At 50.9% G+C, this 22075-nt stretch overlaps 1 protein-coding gene across 4 annotated transcripts in view; it reads left to right on the forward strand.

The window, feature by feature from the left end:
- SAMD4A (sterile alpha motif domain containing 4A) overlaps positions 1-22075 on the forward strand; it is a 112546-nt gene that overhangs the window by 84777 nt on the left and 5694 nt on the right. For 2 of the 4 annotated variants that reach the window (XR_011739466.1, XM_065838527.2), the window contains exons 4-11: positions 2691-2954; positions 8794-8903; positions 9527-9613; positions 12454-12748; positions 14958-15043; positions 16789-16907; positions 19286-19487; positions 19776-19902. Coding sequence is in view for 2 of the 4 variants with exons in the window: in XM_065838527.2 (XP_065694599.1) it covers positions 2691-2954; positions 8794-8903; positions 9527-9613; positions 12454-12748; positions 14958-15043; positions 16789-16907; positions 19286-19487; positions 19776-19902 (1290 nt within the window). In the remaining 2 variants the exon portion in view is untranslated. The remainder of the gene's footprint in view (positions 1-2690; positions 2955-8793; positions 8904-9526; positions 9614-12453; positions 12749-14957; positions 15044-16788; positions 16908-19285; positions 19488-19775; positions 19903-22075) is intronic. The other 2 variants (XR_011739467.1, XM_065838529.2) reach the window with 1 other exon arrangement.

Consider the following 22075-nt stretch of genomic DNA (forward strand, 5'->3'; position numbering starts at 1 on the left):
TTTCCTCCAGGTTTTGTACAGATTTATGAAATATCACAGAATCCCAGAATGTCAGGGGTTGGAAGGGACCTGGGAAGCTAATCCAGTGCAATCCCCCCATGGAGCAGGAACACCCAGCTGAGGTTCCACAGGAAGGTGTCCAGGCGGGTTTGAATGGCTGCACAGAAGGAGACTCCACAACCTCCCTGGGCAGCCTGGGCCAGGCTCTGACACCCTCACCAGGAACAAGTTTCTTCTCATATTTAAGTGGAACCTCTTCTGTTCCAGTTTGTATTCGTTGCCCCTTGTCCTGTCACTGGTTGTCACCAAGAACAGCCTGGCTCCATCCTCCTGACACTCCCCCTTTCTATATTGATCCCCATGAATGAGTCCCCCCTCAGTCTCCTCCAGCTCCAGAGCCCCAGCTCCCTCAGCCTTTCCTCACACGGGAGATGCTCCACTCCCTTCAGCATCTTGGTGGCTGCGCTGGACTCTCTCCAGCAGTTCCCTGTCCTTCTGGAACTGAGGGGCCACAACTGGACACAATATGATTTTGAAAGAAAAATTGTCAAGCTTTTTCCTTTTGTTTCTTACGGGCTGAAAGGTCATTTTAACCCCTTTGCCCTCAAATTTCCCTGGAGCAGAAAATCTGCTTTTCATTTCATCTACCCATCAATGAACCTTACAGCCGCTCATTTTGGGAAATTAGTGTCATTCTGCAGAAGTTGCTCTCGCCCCCAGAAAGGAACCGTTGTTAACAGAGCGGTGCAGATGTTTTGTGAGCCAGAGGTTTTTTTATTGTGATCTGTTATCAGGAAACAACCCCCATGGAATTCAGCTCATTTCATTGAGAGTAACTGCAAGAAAACATTTAACCAGTGTTTTATATCCTAAATCCGTGCATTAAAATACATTAACTGCATTTATGGTTTAGCCAGCAGCTTAATGACTTTGTGAATTACGGAATTTGAATTTTTTTAAGCCAACAGGCCCATCTTTTCATGTATTTTTCATTACAGGAAAGAAAGATAGCTCGTCCATCTCTATCTTTTCCTATAAATACCATGTATTACCCCACTACCTAACAGACCCAAGGAAAAGATATATAAATCTTTGAGAAGCTAAATAAAAATGAGTGAGACAGTATGGAAGAAGAGCAGTGAAAAATGGAGACCATTCAGGAGAAATTGTGTTTAAAAATCTGTTGTGACACTTCTACCAAAAAGTGTCAGAAAATCTATGATTTGGGGTTTTTTTTAGTACTTTAGCCTGCATAAGACAAATTCACATACTTAAAGGCAGGGAAATACTTACCCATTGTCAGACCCTTCTCGAGAAGTAACTCCCAAGTCGCAGGATCGCACTTTTCCTACTGGTGTTAAAGTTATTTGTTAAAAACCAATCGAACTTGGTTGTATCAAAATTTCAGCCAGAAAATGCAAACACATGGAAAAAAAACAAATGCAGAGCTTTCCAAATATAATTTGAGGGGGGGATTCAGCCTCACCTCTTTGTCATGAGTGTATTTTCCCCATTGCTTTGGGTGTTTGTTTTTGTGGAGGGTTTAAAGGCAGGCGCTTGGAAGGGCACGCGATGGGTGACTGAGCTGGGATGCTCTTGCTGGTGGCAGCTCAACTCAGTTAAGCTCAGCTAAGATCTTAGGCTGAGGGGAGACCTTCTTGCTCTCTACAACTGCCTGAAAGGAGATTGGAACATGGAGGGGGTTGGTCTCTTCTCCCAAGGAACAAACGACAGGACAAGAGGAAACAGCCTCAAGTTGCACCAGGGGAAGTTCAGATTGGATCTTGGGAACAATTTCTTCCCCAAAGGGCTGTGGGGCATTGGAACAGGCTGCCCAGGGCAGTGCTGGAGTCACCGTCCCTGGAGGGGTTGAACAGAGATGAGTTCTCAGGAACATGGGTTGGTGCCAGGGTTGGGTTAGTGGTTGGACTCGATGATCTTGAGGGTCTTTTCCAACCAAAATGTTTCTATGATTCTATGCTCTTGGTGGGACTCAACAAGGCTTAGACGTTTCTATGGATGATAAATACCTCTGCGATGACATTAGGCAGATGTGTAAATGCTCCTGCTTGAGGGCATAAGTCAAATCCTAAACCCAGAGGGAGAGACAGAGAAACTTCCCCTGGGTCTGTGTGAGGACATTCCCACCCTGGGGATTTTTATACCTTTCCCAGAAAGATAACAGGTCTGTGTTATTTTCATGGGGCGAGTTTCATGTCGTCACTTCAAAATTCCCATTACAGCTGCAATAGCAGCGGTTCCTTCCCTGCTCCAGGGATGGCGAGAGGCAGCAGCCAAGCACCCAATACAGTCCCAGGCTCGGGTTTGCTGGCAGGATGTGACTCCACATGGGGAAAACCTCCAGAGCTGCTCTTTTTTTTTCGCTAGAGATCCAATCCATGCTACACCTTTCCTTACGCACCCTGACGTAGCTCATGCAACCCCATCTCCTTACAGGTGCTCCCATCCCCTTTGCTTCCCGGGAGGCAAAGCGGAGAGCTCAGGGAAGGGTTCAGGTAGCTGTGGCCACCACGAAGCCACCAGCAAAGCACCTTGACCAACCACCACGCATTTTACAATTTCATTCAATTTTTGTTTCATTTTTCGGGGGACTCAGCTGCATCCCGGGCCGCGAGGGTGTGGGGAATAACCTCTTTGATTTGATTTTTATTTTTTTGTTTTTTTTCCAGTTCTCTCAGGCCAGACACACCACAGCCCTTTGAAACGCTCTGTGTCCCTTACCCCACCCATGAATGTGCCAAACCAACCTCTAGGACATGGATGGATGTCTCATGAGGACTTACGAGCTAGAGGACCCCAGTGCATCCCTTCCGATCATGCCCCCCTGTCTCCACAAAGCAGTGTAGCCTCTTCGGGAAGTGGTGGGAGTGAACATTTAGAAGATCAGCCTTCTGCTCGTAACACATTCCAGGAGGAAGGGAGTGGGATGAAAGGTGAGTGAAATTCCAGACGCCTTCCCCCCCGTCCCCAACCCAGCACCCAGAGGCAGGAGGGGAAAAGCCGTTTTCCCGGCAGCGCGGGGCTTGGTTGGTGGTTTTGGGTGAGAATCCTTGTAACCAAACCTTTTGGTGTTTCTTCGTGGCTTAGGAATTTAGGTTTAGGGGAATAAGTTGGATTTTCTTTTACGTTGCTGCCGGTCCTGGTGTCTTACAGTTGGGTGCTGGTGGGCTGGTTTTGTCCCAAAATCCTGCAAACTGCCAGCTTTCCAAAAAGTTGGATTTTTTCCACAGCCTGTGGCTTTTGGCTGCGTGTGGTACTCTTTTCTTTTTCATTACGCTGAAAAATAGCTTAGCGTAAGTTTAGCAAGCCGTGTGTGATTTACCATTGCAGTGTTTGGTACCTGTCAGGTTTTGGCTTAGGATGCTTGTTTGCAGGGAGTTTATCCTGTGTATTTCAGGTTTTTTTCCATTACACCTACACCTCACAGATATTTTGACAATAAAGATACATGATCCTGTTAGTAAATAAGACAGAAAGGAAACCCTATTGCTGCAGTCAAAGATGGAGAACAAACTTCAGGCTGTAGCAAAATAAATAGATAAAAACTGGGCAAACACAGACTGTATATTCCTGTGAACACACAAAATGACTGAAAATGAACCCGTAGCTATCAGATACTGAGTTAATCAACTGCAATTTTCATTAATGCAAAGTAACCCTATTGTGTAAAGACTGATGATGTATCAGAATAAGGAAACAATCATATTTTTTTAAATAGTCACAAGGTCTGATTTTATTCTAATTACAGACAAATTTAGATAATGTATAAACCTCTGTAATGTAGAAGTGCCTTTGATTTGGCACTGTATGACTTTGATGTGCATGAAATAAATGCATGAAAACCCCCCTGATGGTTCCCCATGAGGTGGATGCTCAGAGCTCAGCCCCCTCCCAGGCTGGACCTTGTTCTGGGCTGGGGGCAATGGGCTGTAGATGCAATGGGAGAGTTTTCTGAGCCGGGCTTTGCTTCTCGGCCTATAAGCTCCTCAAGGCTTTCTGTGCCTGGGGATGGATCCTGCAGTCTGTCAGACAAGGGAGACCCTTTTTGGGAGCAAGTGGTGCAGAGGGGTCTGTTTAACACAATATTTCTCCAGGTTTTTGCTGATGGAGACCATCGGGAGCTTGGCTCCCTGTGATCCACAGCTGCAGCTCCAGGACCTGCCTGGATAGAAATTTTCCAGTGCAAGGCAATGGATCTGCAGAGCTAAATTTGCAAACCCCAAAAGTGCTATGGCCTAGGCTGTCCGTGAACAATGATCAATTAAATTATCTCCAGCTATTAAGACAGCTCATTGCTGCTGCATGCAGCCCACCTCGGGGAGATGGCCGCCCTTCCTCGGGCCTTCCCTCCCGAGCATCCTCTTCCTCTGAGAGAAGGTTTGCAAATACCTAAACCTGAGAGGGCCACAGAAATGATCCGAGGCTGGAACAGCTCTGCTGGGAGGACAGGCTGAGAGAGTTGGGGTGTTCAGCTGGAGAAGAGAAGCTCCGGGGAGACCTTTTTGTGGCCTTTCTGTACTTAAAAGGGGCCGATAAGAAAGATGGGGACAGACTTTTTAGCAGGACCTGTTGTGATAGGACAAGGGGTGATTGGTTTTAAACTAAAGGAGGGAGATTCAGGCTGGACATGAAGAAGAAACTGTTGACCCTGAGGGTGGTGAGAGCCTGGCCCAGGTTGGGCAGAGAGGTGGTGGCTGAACCATCCCTGGAGACATCCCAGGCCAGGCTGGACGGGGCTCTGAGCAACCTGAGCTGGTGAAGATGTCCCTGCTCATGGCAGGGGTGGCACTGGGGGAGCTGGGAAGGTCTCTTCAACCCAAACTATTCTATGGTTCTAAACCTGATTCCTTCCATTGCTGAGTCCCACTGTTGGGGATGTGTGGAACAGATGTCTACAGCCTCTTGTGTCTACAATGGTCGTGCCCTCCCCCCTCCACTGTATTTTCTTCAGACTGAACCAATCCAGTGTCTTCCCAGATGTTTTTTTTTTTCTAAACTTGGGGTTATTCTTGCTTCTCTCCGCTGGGTTTTTTCCAGAAAGTCCTTATTTTATTGAAGGTGTGTTGGACTTAGGAGCAGAGTTGAGTCTTGCTTGCTGTACAGTGTTCCTGTGGCTGTGTAGCTCATCGTCCTCAAATAACACACCACCGCAGGCTGTGTGTGACCCCTTGTATCCCCATAGCTTTCCTGCAAAAAAAAAAGTACTGCCCGTTCCCTGCCCTTAGTTCGTGCCGTTTCTTGTTCCTACAGAAACGCACACAACTTTGTGCATATTTATTCGGTTGCATCTTATTTCATCCAGACCAGTTGCTCGCTTTGCCAAGTCCCTTCTCTGAATTGCAGCCACGTCTTCCTGAGTCCCTGCAGGCTGTTGTGGCTTCGTGTCACCCATGTTTCAGGTCAGCTTGGTCCTTCTTTAATACCCTGCAGGACATCCAGGAGGGTGGTGGGGCAACCGGACCCACAACAGACCCCCATCCGACGTGGCTTCGCAGTTAATTTCCCCTAATGTCACCTATTTCTCTTTCCATCTATCTTCATGCCGAAGGAAAGTGCCTTTCAGCTTTTGCCCAGCCCCTGGTATCTCCAGGGGAAGATGTGGACGCGTTGTTCCCTGCAGACCGTGTCCATCCGTCTGTCCCTTCCCAGAGCACAGCTCGGGGCACACCAGGAGGGGGCTTTGGGTAGGGCTGGGGAGTTCAGTTGTGAGTATGTCCATGGCTTAGCATGGTGTGCCATGCAGGCACTTCTGGAGATGTCCTGTCTATACATTGTCCTGTACATATATATTATATATTGCAGGGTAGATTGTTTTCCTTCTAAATTTTTCTACGTTTCCCTGCCAGCACCCAGATATACATGTACCGGCCGATCCCCGGCATTTAATGCCTACAGGGGACAATGGATGTGAGCAGCGTGGAAGTCCTTGCGTTGCTGCTCACATCAGACGCAGTGTTTGTGACAGCCGTGCCATGACTTTGCAATTAGCTCCCGGTAATCGGTGATTAAAGGGTAGCTCCGTGGGTGGGTGACTCACTGCTCCATGGGGAGTGTTAGGACGTTTGACTTTCTCATGACCATGAAATCACCTGAGATGACTTCACACCTCCTGGTTTCACCTTCCCCGTCGTAGCTCCCCAGAATCAGGAGGTGGTCCAGAGGGGCTGATGCAAAGGCAAAGAAGGGATGCTCCTGCGCTCTGACCCTCTGCAGAGATTGGAGATGGGTTTTCTGAAGCGTTTATTGGCTAGATGAAGTTGCATCTCTCTTCTGAAAGTATCCCTGTGGGCTTTGGGACGGACAAGCACCAAAGGCAAATGTCCCCATGGGACACGGGATCAGGTCAACTTTTAATGTGTCATTGCTAAAATGATGTGCTTTTGTGTTAAAATGAAATTGAGATTTGAGTCCGCCAGTCCCCGCACTCCCCACCTGCACTGGGGACAGATGGCTTTTTGCTAATAGCTTTTAATGGGTTTTCTGCTAATAGCTTTTATGTTTTTTTTAAGCAGATTGATTTAAGAGACCTTTGGTTTTAGGACTGTTTAGGCTGTTGTGTTTTGGGACTTTGGGAAAACGGTAAAGTTCAGCCCGTCCGTGCTCGGTAACTGCTTTGTCTGTATGTTTGGTGTGGGGTTGATCGCTTTTTGTGCAGCACTTGAGCAGCTTCCCTGCAACACGAATCCTGACCTGTGTCAGAGGGCAGAGAGTATGAGCAAAAAGCAGCGTTTTGGGGCTATTTGCCGCACCTCTGCTCGGATGTGATGGGATTTGGGGTCAGCCCAGGCAGCAGGAGACTTCTGGCTCATGTAAGAATTGCCTTAGGGGACCAAACCAATGGTCCATCTTGCCCTGTCCCCTCCAGTGCTGAGATTTGGGAAGAGGTGACTGGCGATCCTTGACTAGCATCTGGTACTCAGCAGTGTGGGGCTTCATGGGCAGAGACGACCTTCTCCATGGGATGTCCCAGCAGCGGGACCATCCTCCTCACGTCATCCCATCCCTTTCCAAAGCAAGTCCGGCCTCACACTTTGCGGTCAGAGCAGGTTAGAAAACCTTTGAGGTTGGCTCCGTTAGTGAAGTTTATTGGACGTGGCCATGAAGGTTGTCCCCGTGGTGGCCTTGGGGATGGTGAGCAGAGCACCAGCGCCCACAGCAGCCCTAGCCCAGCAGCAGAAACACACTGTGGGTAAAAGTCCCTCCCAAAAATGATGGAAGCCCATATTCCTCCCACCCCCTTGCTGGGCAAGTTGGACATTGGAACCCCATTGGGGTGACCTTGCTGCCAGCCACCCATCCTTCCCCTCAGGCTCTCCTGCTGTGGGACCCGTGGTCCACCACCCGCTCGACACGTACCCCTTTATCTGGACTTGGGAAGGATCAAAGAGAGGGGAAGTGTTGTAGTTAATTTGTATTTAGCCCCAAAAGAGACATTTCCTGTGCCTTCACCGGCTCTCTCCATTCCAGGTGTGGGGTTTGGGGCTGAAATGCTGGTTTTTCACTGTTAGTACACCCAGCACAGGTTGAAACAGGTCTCTGGGGTGTCTCGCTGGTGGGGAAGGGGACAAGGACTAATGGACAATGGTGCTGCTGGGAGCAGAGCACATGAGCTGGGTAGGCTGAGGCAGAGCTATTGTTGACTTGTAGGTGCTAAATAAACCAGGTCCTGATTTGGCACAGTGTGTGAAGCCTTTTGGATGCAAAACAAAAGCATCATCATGTGTACGGTGGTGTGCTGCGGCACAGATATCCACAGGGACCCCAACCTCCCTTGTGGGGTGTCACCATGGGCCCCCAAACCTGCAAAACTCTGAGCAGGCTGGAGCTGGGGAGGCTCATATCCCATTACCTTCTCCATGTGGGGACACCCCATCATGGGATTGGGTGGTGTTTTGCATGTTGCAGAGGAAGGATCCCCCTCCCAGCTCCCTCCCTGTGAAACTGCATTCACGTCCGGAGGATGGAAGTATTTTGGGGTACCCATCCAACTGAACACAAGAGGTACTACGCTGCACATAATGACTGGGGAGGAAGAAGTCATTTCAGCTGGTGCATTTTGAGGGCTGTGGGACCATTGTTGATGGCACATCATTTTTCCATGCTCAAAAAGTACCCAAACAACTGTTTATTTCTCTTTAAGCGGCCACTTAAATTTTCAGCACTTACCATTTTCCTTCGTGCCATAAATCAGTGTCTGCTGTCTGCAGAGTGGCCATTTGGTCCTTCCAAGCTCAACCCCACCATTAGCTTCAGAAAAGGGCAGCGAGGAGCTGTGGAGTGACGCCAACTCCCCTGTGCACTGTCTGCACGTGGATGTTTGTCTCAAGGTGGCCAACCTGGTTTTTGGCCAAGCCTTCGTGTTGTTTTGTTAAGTCCCCCTCGCTAGGTCTGTATCCACCAAGCTTGGTGGGACCCTTTGTCCTGGCTGCGGCAAGCACTGGGACAAGCTGGAATGGTTTTATCTTTGGTGTAATGCTGGTTTGAGCCATAGATTTTGGATCAGAGAGGCTTCCTGGGCTAATTCATGGTGTCTCAGCTGCACCCAACCTCTGAGGATGTGTCCTCATCCAAGGGCTGTATCCTCCTACCACCCATATCCATAGCACTGTGTCCTCCGAAGGGTCTGTGAAGTTCAGCAAGGTGTCTGAAGCAACGGTGGGGTGGTGGATGGCACCTAATCAACTCCTCGTGTTGCCGTGGATGTTCTTGTGCGTGGTTAAGTGGTGTGATGAACTAAACAGGAGCTTTCATCTCCTTACCTTTGTGCTGCAGATGTCCCAGCTTGGCTGAAGAGTCTCCGGCTGCACAAGTATGCTGCCCTCTTCTCTCAGATGACGTACGAGGAGATGATGGCCCTCACCGAATGCCAGCTCGAGGCACAAGTATGTCCCGCATCGGTCATAAAGGGATCAGCCGCAGTCCCAACTTTTGGTAGATGAGACACCTCCGACACCTCTTTCTAGGTCTTTAGGTGGAAGGTGTTTTGCCTGCAGGTGGTTGGGAAGCAAACAGAGAAAGGAAAATTGGGTCTTGGGAAGTGAAAAAAACCACATTGTACCTGAAAAAGGCCGTGTCCCGGATTTCTTACTGGAGTCCCAGCATCAAAGTCCCATCACTGGGAGCTGCGCTTGGGTTTTTCTCCAGCTGGGATTAAGTTTGGGAGTTTCAGATGCTGCAGGTCCCAACTGCTTTAAAGTTGGGGGGGGTTGGTGGCCGAGTGCCTTGTTGGCCTTTGAAAAAGTCCCTGCTTCCACATTTCTCTCTGCATTATCTGCAGGGTGAAGAGGGCTGCTCAGCACATTTGCTTTCACTGTTTGAGATGTGTCAGGGAGGGACAGATTATCTTTGGCAAGTCTCTAAGTGGCTTTTCTTACCCCCTTCTAATCCCTGCACTCAGATATTTGATTAATTTATATCAGCAGTGTTCGTTTAGGGAGGATTTGGGCTGACCCGCTGTCCTGTGGAGATGTTAACGCCAGGTTTGTGCTGGTTTTTTTTCTTGCAGAACGTTACCAAAGGCGCAAGACACAAAATAGTCATCAGTATCCAAAAACTAAAAGAGAGACAAAACCTACTCAAATCTTTAGAAAGGGTAAGTAATAGCAAGCACTTTTGTATTTCAAGAAACCAGGAATTAATTCTGGGGTGAAGAACTCTTCGGTTACACATGTTGTTGGGATCTTTGCAGATAAATCTGTTGTTGGCTTTGCCATGTCTGAATGATGCCTCAAGCACATCTGTACCAGATGCAGGTTTTATTTGGGGCTGTATTTTGCAGAGTGGGTCCTAATCCATCTCTAGCACTCAGGCAGCTGCTTAAACCCTGAGGCACTGGGACAAGTCCTGACCAGCTCCAGGGTGCTCAGGATCACCTGAACTTGGGGTGCTGGAGGGCACCAGCCCGGTGACACCGATAGGAAGGTGGTTCCCCATCCTCTGACCCAAGGTGCAGGATCAGCTCCAGCCACAGCAGCCACCGTGGTCCTCTCTGCTACTGGAGATATCCCAAAATAAATGGGATATCCCGGTGTCTGTCAGGTCAAGGGCCATTGTGCTTTTCCAGAGCATCATCTGGGCAATCTGTCCCTGAATAAAAAGGCTTGAATTTCCAAGGAGAACAAATAGAAACTTCTTTGTCCCTTCAACAAAAGCTTAGACTCTGCAGAAATGGCTGTCAGAGAAGCAGCAGCACCACAGGCTGGCTGGGAGCAGCTCACCCAACCTCTCGCTATTTATTATTGCAATATTATATTATATTTAATTGCACTGCCTTCAAACAGCAAGTTGTAGAGCCTCCCACTAGGGGCTTTTAAATACTCATGTGGTGTGTTGCTATTTATTGGTGTTTTCGTTACCTCACTGCTTCACTATTTATTTATAACATGGGATTGTACTCGGAGCAAGGCAGGAGCTAATAAAGCCATATTTACCTCCGTGTATTAATAATAACTATTAAATCCAAGAGACAGCCCACTGGATTGAGCTGGCCTCGGCAATGTGTTTTCCAGGCGATTGCTCGGCCTCTTCCCCCGCTTCTCCGCCGGGGTTTTGAAATATGGTATTGATTGACCAGGGTGGTGCGGGAGCTTAAGCCCAGCTCAGCTGACACAACCAACCATGCACACTGTGAAATAAGGGAGAGGGGTGGCAGGGACTGCTTTTGAGCACTCGTGGGTTGAATTTGGGCTGTGGAACCACGTCCTGTTTTGCTGAGGCTCAGAGCTGCCCGTGAGCTGCTTTACTTGGGAGGAGACGTTTCTGCTTTTTCCAGGCTTCCCATCCAATTTTTTTTAGTCTTTTGCTAAACAAGAGCATATGTAGGACTTGATTTTTTGGGGGCAGTGTCTCGCTGTTCAAACATCGCTGCTTTCTTGGAAAGAGCTGCTCCACCCCTCTCTGCTGGTTAGCAGAGCAGGATTATTTCCCCAAAAATAGTGCCCAGCAGACTGATGCCAGATCTTCAAGAGAAGTGCAGCTAAGACATCCAGGAACAAGCTGGGGGGTGCAGCAGGAATTAGGGTGCGCAACCATGTCAGGGCTTTGGCTGGCTCGCTCACAACCTGCGCACCCGCTTTGTGTCTCTCCCCTTGGCGCAGCCAGGACTCACCCCAAAAGTTGCCCCTTCCCAAGCAGCGTCCCATGAGCCAGACCCTGCGGGAGCCTGCGATGAGCTGTTCTGGTCCAGGCTGCATTAAAAACAAAACGCAATTATTTGCCATCAAATTTTCAATGTAAGAGAAAGATCTGACCGTGGAAGCGGATGATCCACACTCATAACTAAGAGCGAGGCTGAGGCTGTACCCAAATCCTCTCCCTCCCAGGTGGACCTCTGAATATTTTTGCTATATGGATATGTTTTATAGATGTATGTCTATATATATAAGGATATCAGTGATAGGGCAAGAGGAAATGGCCTCACATTGCACCAGGGGAAGTTTAGATTGGATATTTGGAACAATTTCTTCCCAGAGGGCTGTCGGGCATTGGAACAGGCTGCCCAGGGCAGTGCTGGAGTCACCATCCCTGGAGGGGTTGAACAGATGTGGAGATGAGGCTATCAGGGACCTAGGGTAGTGTCAGGGCTGGGTCAATGGATGGACTCAATGATCTTCCAATCAAAATGATTCTACGATTCTATAAGTTCACCTGCAACCTCGTGGTCTCCCCTTCTGCGTCCAACCACAACCTGCTCTGCTCCTCTTGAAACCCTCCCTTTCCCCTCTGCATCCACCCTCCCAGTCCATCCCAGTATGGACAGGGACGTCCCCACTTCGCTGCTGCAGGATATGTTCCTGCATCCCAGCGTGGTCCTGGGCTTTCAGTCGATGGTGGCAGGGGATAAGGATGCTGTCACAGGGTCTTTGGGGCAGGGCAGTTAATGGAGAACCAGGTTTGAAGGCAGTGCTGGGAACTGGACACAAGTCCACACTAAAACACAGAACTGAAAATAAATAGGGCTGAAATATCACAATTACGGGATTGCTGGGGAAGGAGCAAGATACCCCTGATCTGGGCAGGCTCAGTCACTCTCATGGGGTTCCCATCTTCCTGGCGGAAATTTGGAAATGCTGAATCACAGAATCACAGCATGTTAGGGATCAAAAGGAACCTCAAAAGATCATCTGATTCATCATGAAGCTGCATTATTGCTGGTTTTGGGTCCCGGTGCTTGAAAGGGCAAAATTTTCTCTGGGGATTGAGGTCTGAAGACATCCATGGATAAAGAGGCACAGTCCCTGCAGCAGCTCCATGCTCCAGGTTCAACCCTGTGCTCTTGGTGAATGAAACATGGGTGTTGAATGTGGAGCCCAGTGGGGTCCTTGGGCAGTTGTGAGGCCATTGGCTTTGCTGGGGATTTTTGAGGGGGATCTGGTTCGCAGGTGATGTCCTGTTGTCCCTGGAGAGACAAACTCTCTCTGCTTGAATCCACAGGACATTCTGGAAGGTGGCAACTTGCGCGTCCCACTGCAGGAACTACACCAAATGATCCTCACCCCCATCAAAGCCTACTCTTCCCAAAACTCCAGCACGGAGGAGCACAGCCGGGACGCGGATTCGCATCACCCCTCCTCGCTGATCGGCTCCGACAGCCAAGGCTCCGACTGCAAGGACTCTGCAGCGGGGGGGATGCAGCAGCACCATTTACCGGGATGCGAGGGGGAGTCGGGGGGGGCCCCTTTGCCCGAAGGTGACCTGCCCGGCCAGTTCACCAGAGTGATGGGGAAAGGTGAGCGACTGTCGCTTCTTCTTGGTGTCCTTGCTAGGGACAGCTGCTTCAGGGCAGGGTGCACTTCCCTGAGGTGCCGCAAGCCACAGGCATAGATCATAGATCATTGAAAGGGACCTTCCCAGCTCACCCATTGCCACCCCTGCCATGAGCAGGGACATCTTCACCAGCTCAGGTTGCTCAGAGCCCCGTCCAGCCTGGCCTGGGATGTCTCCAGGGATGGTTCAGCCACCACGTCTCTGGCCAGCCTGGGCCAGGCTCTCACCACCCTCAGGGACAACAAATTCTTCCTCATGTCTAACCGGAATCTCCCCTCCTTTAATTTAAACCCATCACCCCTTGTCCTATCACAACAGGCCCTGCTAAAAAGTCTGTCCCCATCTTTCTTATAGACCCCTTTTTTTAGGCTGCAGTAAGGTCTCCCCAGAGTGTGAGTGGGGAGATGGGCAGTGATTCTGGGGGAGAAGCAGTGATGGATAGGCTGCCTTGCCCCAGGTTAGGGACAGGTAGCATCCTCTCCTTTCCCATTCAGAGCCCCGGGGACATCCTGCCGGTCCATAGGTGTTTTCAGCAGCATCCCTCGAACTTGCTGTGGCAGTGGTGCATGGGCTGGACATGAGCCATCCTGAGTGCAAATCACCTGGGTCCAAGCCCCTTTTTAAGGCCCAATTTAGATGCAGGACATTTAAAATGCTCAGGTGCCATTCCATGTCTGGTGCAGGGTGCATGGCTTTGCATCAGGATTAACATGCTGGGAGGTGCACAGGAGTAATGTGAGGTAGGGACCAACATCCTGTGCCATATACAGGGCTCTTCTAGTAAATTTGTATGAGCTTGGATATGTCCCAACACTTGTCAGTGGCACTTGAGATGTCGGTGCTGGCCACGTGGAGGGACATCTGCCTGGTGAAGAGGGGAGTCTCGTCTGCAGGGTTTGCACAGGAGACCAGGAGCAGAAAGAAGATCATTGGGATGCCACAAAGAATCACAGAATCACAGAGTGGTTGGTGTTGAAGGGACCTCTGGAGATCCCCCAGTCCAACTCCCTGCTCACGCAGGGTCCCAGAGCAGATCACACAGGTGGGTCCAGGCGGGTTTGAATGTCTCAGAGAAGGAGACTCCACACCCGCTCTGGGCAGCCTGGGCCAGGCTCTGGCACCTCCCAGCAAAGAAGTTTCTGCTCATGTTCAGATGGAGCCTCCCGTGTTTCAGTCTGTGCCCGTTGCCCCTCACCCTGGCGCTGGGCACCACTGAACAGTCTGGTCCATCCTCTGACACCCACCCTGAGATATTGATCCCATTGATCAGATCCCTCTCAGCTTCTCTTCTCCAGCAGCACAGCCCCAGCTCTCCCAGTGTCTCCTCATCACAAAGATGCTCCAGACCCCTCAGCATCTCTGTGTCCCTCCCATGGATTCTCTCCAGTAATTCCTCGTCCTTCTTAAACTGTTGAGCCCAGAACTGGACACACAACTCCAGATGTGGCCTCACCAGGGCAGAGTAGAGGGAGATATCAGTCCTGTTGCAATTTCAGCCTGGTTTTACAAAAAATAGATCGGATGTTTTCTATATAAAATTCTGGTGCAGAATTTCTCACCAGCTAATGGAGTGCGTGCACAGACAAACGTGGGTTTCTGACCCCGTTTCCAACCCGCTGATGAATTCGGCCCATGACAAACACCTCTGTCACGCACAGAGCTGTACATACAGCACAAACCTTGCCAGGACAAGGTGTCCTGGACCACAAGGCATCCCTGGCCAGGGGTTACTACAGGAGAGAATCATTTCTCTGTGAAATCACTTCCACTTGCTTTTATGGCACCAATTCCAAAAGAGGTTAAAATCCATCAGAGGAGGTGGGAATCCATTTGCAGCAGGTTTTGGCCATAGGAGCAGGAGCTCGAGCCAGCGGTGCCTTTGGTGTATTGTAATTAGGAAAAGAGAATAATCCTGTGCCCCTGATTTGCTCAGGTCTAATTTTGGTGAGCCCAGCGATGTTCTCTGGATTTACACCAGTGTAACAGAGAACAAAATCTGGCCCTAAATATAGGACAGCACAGCAGGAATTGGGGAAGGGTGTTTTTTTCTCACTGATGAAAAGAGCTGCCCATGGGAGAAGGGAAATGGGATGTCCAAGGCCTTTGTTGGACCCCCCCAGACATCAACCCAGTGCCCCCATGCCCATTTCTCTTCCTTTTTTCTGTTTCAGTATGCACACAACTTCTAGTTTCCCGACCCGACGAAGAGAATATAAGTTCCTATTTACAGCTCATAGACAAATGTCTAATCCATGAGGTGAGTCGTGATGGATCATCTAAAACTGTTGTTCTCATCACTTAGAAACTGTTTCCAAAGTGTCTGTTTATGTCAACCTTTTGGTTTCTAACACAAATATTTTTTGGGGGTATTAATAGTAATTCCGACAGAACAGGGCTGGAACCAGGCGGTAGCTCCAAAGTGGTGGATGGAAATGTTGCTCTCCCCAGCGTTCGCTTAACTGCCAAGACCCGGAGCTGGGAAATTCATCTGGCTCGTGATGGTCTGGTCAGCAGCTGGATGACAGGAAAAGTCCCGGGATGAACGTGCAGACAGCCCCGGTGATCCCTTGGCATTGCTACCTCCTGTTTGCAGCACGTGGTCCTGGGATTTCTGCAACGGGGGCATCCATTTCTGCTCCCGGTGATGGTTCGGGATGGCCGAGGCTGTGCCGCGGGGCTCCTGGCCGGTGACGAGGAGGGATGGCCGGCGCCCCCGGTGTCCCACGGCGTTTTGTGCCTGTGCCGGCTGCACCTGCAAGAACAAGCTGCTTCTCATCGCCTGCCCATATGGCAGCGGTCAGGAGGAGGTTGCACACCCTCTCGCAGGAGCTGCAGGCTTTAAATGTCTCTTAGTTATTTGTTTATTAAAAAATACGCTGTCAAAGCACAGAGAAACCTCCAGAGAGGGCTGGTGGCTGCAAACCCCAGAATGTGGTGCAGGACGTGTGGGAGAGGAGAGGAGCCGCTCGCAGCCGCTGAAGCCGGTTCCTGAGCTGTTTGTGCAAAGGTTTGATCCGTGTGTCTCTGCAGTGCAGAGCACAGGGGATCTCAAACCGAGGTGAAATAGCTGGATACCAGACAAGGGAGGAGCGAGGATGGTGGGACCAGATGCCCGGGGCTGGAGAGCAAAGCCAGGAGGGCACAGAGCTGCGGAGGGGCTCGTTTTCCAGGAGCGCCTGGGACAGAGGTGGTGACACCATGTCACCCCAGCCTGTGTCCCCAACCACCGTCTGCACCAGCTCCGGTGTAATCAGCATCAGGAAAGAACGTCCCCTCTGCAGGGGGTTCACAGCAATCAAGTCAGGCACTAATTAGCCTCCAAATTGTCCTCCAGAGACCTCCGCTCCCCTCCGCCAGTGACACAGAGACTCTGGGTGTCTAAAGTTAGCGATGGCAGGCACGTGGGTGTCCCCGTAACCCACCCCGCCTGCCTGGAGGTCTGAGGTGTTTTGGGAAGACATCTGTCCCCCATATGGGTGACCTTCACCAGGAACCTGGGTGGGTGACCCTGGGTGACATCCCACGGAAGCTGTGGGTGCCAGGAACAGACCCAAGCTCTGCCCAGCAGCAGGAGGGACGACAGGACATGGGATGCCACGGAGCAGCTCTGCTTTCCAAATCCCAGCATTTTCCAACCCTGGTGGCACTTTCTAGAGCCACATCCAGGTGACAGGTGTCACCACAGAGCAGGGACCAGCCATCGAACTCTGTGGGGAGCTGCGTTCGCATCCCCGCAGCAAGTGGGGAGCTGGGGCTCCAAGGGGCAGCGGGGAGGCTTTCGGGGAGCCCCGCTCTGCTCAGGGGACTCGCAGCCTCGGGGACAAAGTTGGGCCGTCACCCTGGGGCACAGGGGATGCTGCCAGAGCAATTTCTCCACCTGGGATGAATAAATCCTTGAGCAAGACCAGAGTTTCCCTCTGGACTTACTCTTCACATGCACACCCGTATACACATTCCTGCTTCGTCCAGTAAAATATTCATGTTTCCTTTTTTTTGGGCCAGGCGTTTACAGATATCCAGAAGAAGCGGCTGCTGTCATGGAAACAGCAGGTGCAGAAACTCTTTAGGTCTTTCCCTCGGAAATCCCTCCTGGAGCTGTCAGGCTATCGGCAGCAGAGGAGGTACGGCGGGATTTCGGGAGGGGAGGGATGGATGCAGCAGCTGGGGGGGACCGGCAAGAGCATCTCGCGTGGGACCGGTGTCTCCCACCAGGGAGGGATGGATCCTGCCAGGTTCAGAGCTGTGTTTTGGGCAGGATAATGGTTGGAAAAGCTTTGGCCATAAAGCCAAAGCTTTGCGTGTGTGGTCGGAGTTGTCCCCACCGATTCCCACCGCGTCTCCTCTGGCTCCGAACCCGGCGCTTCCCAGCTGTGTAGCGTATCCCCAGCCCTGGGCAGCCCGCTCTGCCCTTTGCTAATTACATCAGCACTGGAGATTGACCAAAAAACTGTCAACTGGCAAAAAAATAAGGCTTGAAGCCTGCAGAGCTTGCAGAGCCGAGAGGGCTGTGGTTAGAAAACCTGGGGGGATGTGTCGTGAACACCGTGTTTGGTCGCTTCTGAGATAACACTGGATTTTGAGTGATCCTAGAAAGCGTTTGGGTTACGACAAGAACAGATATTTTTAGATTCAGTTTTAGCAACAGCATCAGCCTTTTGTTTTGTTCCGCTAAGGCTGTTCTGTTGCAGTCTTGTGCAAGTTCTTTTCTTCTCAAAAAGAAGCGGTTTGGCGGTAACTGGGAGCATTAGGTGGTAACTGGGAGACTTGAGAGGTAACTGGGAGCACTGGGACAGCTGGGATGTGAGTTCAGAAGGAGCATATGCAGAGCCAACGTTCCCCAATGCCATAGAATGAAATATTTTGGGATGGAGAAAAACCAGCAGTTTCAATGCTCATGGCAGCATCAGAAGCAGAACAGACAAGAGCAGAGGTTTTTGCTGGGCCCATTTGCTCCTGGCCAGCACCGGAGCAGCAGTTTGGCTGCACATCCAGGTCTGAAATGATCCCAGTCCCTTTCCCGGGATGCTCCCAGGTTTTGCTGCTGCTTTTGGGTGGTTTGCATTTTCTTCTGCTCCTGGGAAGCTGCAGGTGAGGAAGGAGCACGTGGCCAGTTCTGCTTTTCTCTTGGGGGCTTAATGGCAAGAGCATTTTTTTGGACGAGGTTTAAAGAAACCCCGTCATGCTTCTGCCTAATAAATTAATCCAGTTTGGGGATCCCAGCGTGTTAATGTTGTCTGAAGCATATTTGCAGCCACCCGCCCAAGCGGGATTGATGAAGGCTGGGAGGAAGATGAGCAGAAGTGTCTGGGAGGGTGATGAAGTGCTGGAGAAGGGCAGGGAGGACAGGGAGCATAAAAGGAACTGCAGCAGTGGATTTGCAGAGTGCTCCTACCCTTAAAACCTTCTGCTTTTAAGTGAAAAAATCCACATGGGGAGGGATGACGGCGTGTGTGACCATCGCCAAGCAGGAGGAAAGATGGTTTTGTGTCCTGAGATGGGTGTCTCAGGACGTTTGTGGCCACACGGTCTCAGGTCCGGATGGTTTTGCTCTGAGCACAGGGAGGTGGGTGAAGGTTTGTGGTGCTGAGATGGACATAGATGCAGAGCCCGTCCCTGTCTGCATGAACATGCCTTTTGCTCAGCCCCTCCCTAGGGAATCTTGGACTTGTTAGGTCGTTTTAACAGAACTTGAGAAATCTCAGAGAGGACCAAGTTCATAAAATGAACCTCCTGGAAGGGAAGAAGGTCCAACCCTTCAAGCATCCCCAGTAAAAATAATCCAACATCATGAGCTGAACCTTTAGCAGACACTAGAGAATCCACGCAGGAGAGCTCTCTTTTGTTCAGCTCAAAGGCATGAGGAGTTTAAGTCAACACCCAAGAGATCAGATGTCACTAGCTCACCCAGGGACTTACCTGTGTTATTTTAGTTTGCATTTAAGAACAGATCCATTTTGCAGGAGTAAAATAGTTTTGGGTTTTTTTAATAATGTGAATCTGAGAACGGCAGAAGGGCAGGAAGGTGACTGGTAGATGGGAAGAACGGCAGGGAAGTTGCTGTGATGTGCCCGAACCTCCTTGCCACTGCACATGTAGGATGGAGGGACATCAGCAGAGGGCTGGAAGGGTTGGGGCAGGAGCAGAGCTTCTGGGGATCCCCATGGGCTTGGGGTCTGGGGCATAGAATCATAGAATTATAGAATCATTTGGTTGGAAGAGACCCTCAAGTTCATCAAGTCCAACCATTAATCCACCCCTGCCGCTAATCCATGTCCCTGAGAACCTCATCTCCGTGTCTGTCCAACCCCTCCAGGGTTGGTGACTCCACCACTGCCCTGGGCAGCCTGTTCCAATGCCCCACAGCCCTTTGGGGAAGAAATTGTTCCTAATATCCAGTCTGAACCTCCCCTGGTGCAACTAGGGCTGGCGAGCATCAGTACGTGCCATTGGGGTGGTGACCATCGGTCCATCTCACCCTCAGTGTTTTCTCTCTCCGCAGCCGAGGCTTTGGCCAGTCCAACTCCTTACCAACAGCCGGATCAGCCGGGGCAGGACTGGGACGGCGAAACCCCCGCCAGTTCCAGCTCCCGTCCCGCAACCTCCCCACGGCCCGGCTGGGGCTGCTGGGTCCCAGTGGGCTGCTGGGCACCCCCCAGCGCAGCCCGGCCGCCAGCCCCGCCATCCTCAAGCAAGGCAGACAGGTTGGTCAGCATTCACCATCTCTCCAGCTTTGCCATCCCTATAAGCTTCTTTAACTTTTTCTCCCTTTTTTTCTCCCTTCCCCCCCTTATTTTTTTGTTTCATTCTTTAGTTCAAGTCATGCAAGTGAGAGGAATTTATTCCATACATCTGGGTGCAGAAAAGGAACTGGCAGGACGGGGGCAAACCGGGAGGTGGAGAGGGGAGAGATGAGCCCAAGAAGTTACAAAATCACGACACGGAAGCCTCTGTTTTACATCCCTTTACATTTTGTTGTTTCCTTCCCGCAGAACCTCTGGTTTGCCAACCCCGGGGGCAGCAACAGCATGCCCAGCCGGAGCCACAGCTCGGTGCAAAGGACGCGCTCGCTGCCGGTCCACACCTCCCCGCAGACCATGCTGATGTTTCAGCAGCCAGGTAGGAAGCAGAAATTGCATTTTTGCTTATCTGCAGCCCAGTACCACAAAAGGAGGCTGTGTGAAAGGAGCCACACTCCTGCACCCTGGCAGCCACGCTCGAAGCACCGGTTGTCACAGCCTGAGCCGGGTGTCTGTGACACCAGTTGGGGTACTGGGATGATTGAACCGGAGACATCACTGGAGGGATTTTTGACCTGATAAGACAAGGGGCAATGGGTTCAAACTGGAACACAGGATGTTCCACTTCAATATGAGAAGAAACTTCTTTACTTGGAGGGTGGCAGAGCCTGGCCCAGGCTGCCCAGGGAGGTTGTGGAGTCTCCTTCTCTGAGACATTCAAACCCGCCTGGACACAACCCTGTGTGATCTGCTCTGGTGACCCTGCGTTAGCAAGTGGATTGGACTGGGGGATCTCCAGAGGTCCCTTCCAATCCAAACCATCCTGTGAGTCTGTGATATAACATCTTGGCCCTATATATAACAGTGCCGGCACCATTCTAGATTGCTTGTGGGTTTCGTGTCAGGTGGGGAAGGCAGTAGCTCTTCTATCGCCATTCTTGCTCCCAGTGCAAAGGGACTGCCTTCTTGTACTTGAGGGAAATTCATTTCGCAGCGCACGTGAAGGGAAATGTTGCTATGTCATTGTTTCCTCCCAAAAAAGCAAAAATATGGTCCTGTATATAGGAGCATTTTCTGATTCAGAGCAGTTCCTGCTGAACCTGACCCTGAACTTGGAGCATCCATCTCTTGAGGACATTCATGTTTTTTTCTCTGTGTATCCCTTCATAGAATCCCAGGATGGTTTGGGTTGAAGGGACCTTCCCAGCTCCCCCAGTGCCACCCCTGCCATGAGCAGGGACATCTTCACCAGCTCAGGTTGCTCAGAGCCCCGTCCAGCCTGGCCTGGGATGTCTCCAGGGATGGTTCAGCCACCACCTCTCTGGCCAACCTGGGCCAGGCTCTCACCACCCTCAGGGCCAACAATTTCTTCCTCATGTCCAGCCTGAATCTCCCTCCTTTAGTTTAAAACCATCACCCCTTGTCCTATCACAACAGGCCCTGCTGAAAAGTCCATCCCCATTTTTCTTATCGGCCTCTTTTAACTACAGAAAGGCTGCACTAAGGTCTCCCCAGCACCTTCACTTCGTTAGCCTTTAAATGTGCTTTTTCTTACCAACTCACCATAACAATTTATACCACAGACAGGGATTTACACCCCCCTAGAAAACTAAAACTCATCCATAAGTTTCCAGCATGGTTCCAGCTTGGCAGCTCCCCTTGCATCGCCAGCCTGCGGTGTTTTAACTGCATAATTTAGGTGGCAAATGTCCTGTACAGCACAAGCAGTGTCTGTTCTTGAGTACTGATTAAACACCAGGACAAGGGCACATTTCTGCAGGCGCTGAAGGAGAATTAATAGGTTTCTTTTTGCGTATTAGCCTGTGGTGAATCAGGACGTCAGAGGATTAGGGAGACGAAGATGCAGACCGAGTCGCGAGGAAAATAAGCAATAATGTGGGGTTGGGCTCCCAAAATACTTTTCCTTGGGCTGTGGGGACCTCAGCCCTCCTGGACCACATCCTGTGTAGCTGGTGGCCAACGGGAGATGTTGTCCATCAGCGGCACAAGCTGTATTTGCAAAGCTTTTTGCTGCAAAGGGGAGGGTGTTTTGGTGCTGTAGGATCAGTCCTGGGCATCGCAGCAAACCAGACTTAGTCCTCTGCCTTTTTTTGTGCTCACCCCCTACCCGGGGACGTGGCAGCAGGGATACGGGCGACCAAGCGGCGGCCAGGCTGGCCGGGAAAGAGCCATCCGGCGGCTGTGCCGGTCTGTGCTGCCATCCCACGTCCGAGCGTCACCCTGCCTCACGCTGCCTGCACGGGCAGCTCCCGGCCCCGCTGCGCCCTGCGGCTGCTCCAGCGTTTTAGACACATGGAGGATTTTTGCAGGGACTGTGCAAGGGCAGGGGGTCCCGCTCTCACCCCAGCTCCCCCCGCAGCATCTCTAACCTGGACCCCTCCTTTCCATCCACCTTCCACTGCAATGCCATTGACTCTCCACAGATTTACCCCTTATCCATAAGGAAGAGGGGGATGATGACTATTTTTTGCAAACGTCCCTTGCTGAAGGTGATTGCGTCGGGAAGCAAAGCACTACCATAGTCCGGCCAT

The sequence above is a fragment of the Patagioenas fasciata genome, chromosome 5 (genome assembly GCF_037038585.1).
Source record: "Patagioenas fasciata isolate bPatFas1 chromosome 5, bPatFas1.hap1, whole genome shotgun sequence".
Taxonomy (NCBI): domain Eukaryota; kingdom Metazoa; phylum Chordata; class Aves; order Columbiformes; family Columbidae; genus Patagioenas; species Patagioenas fasciata.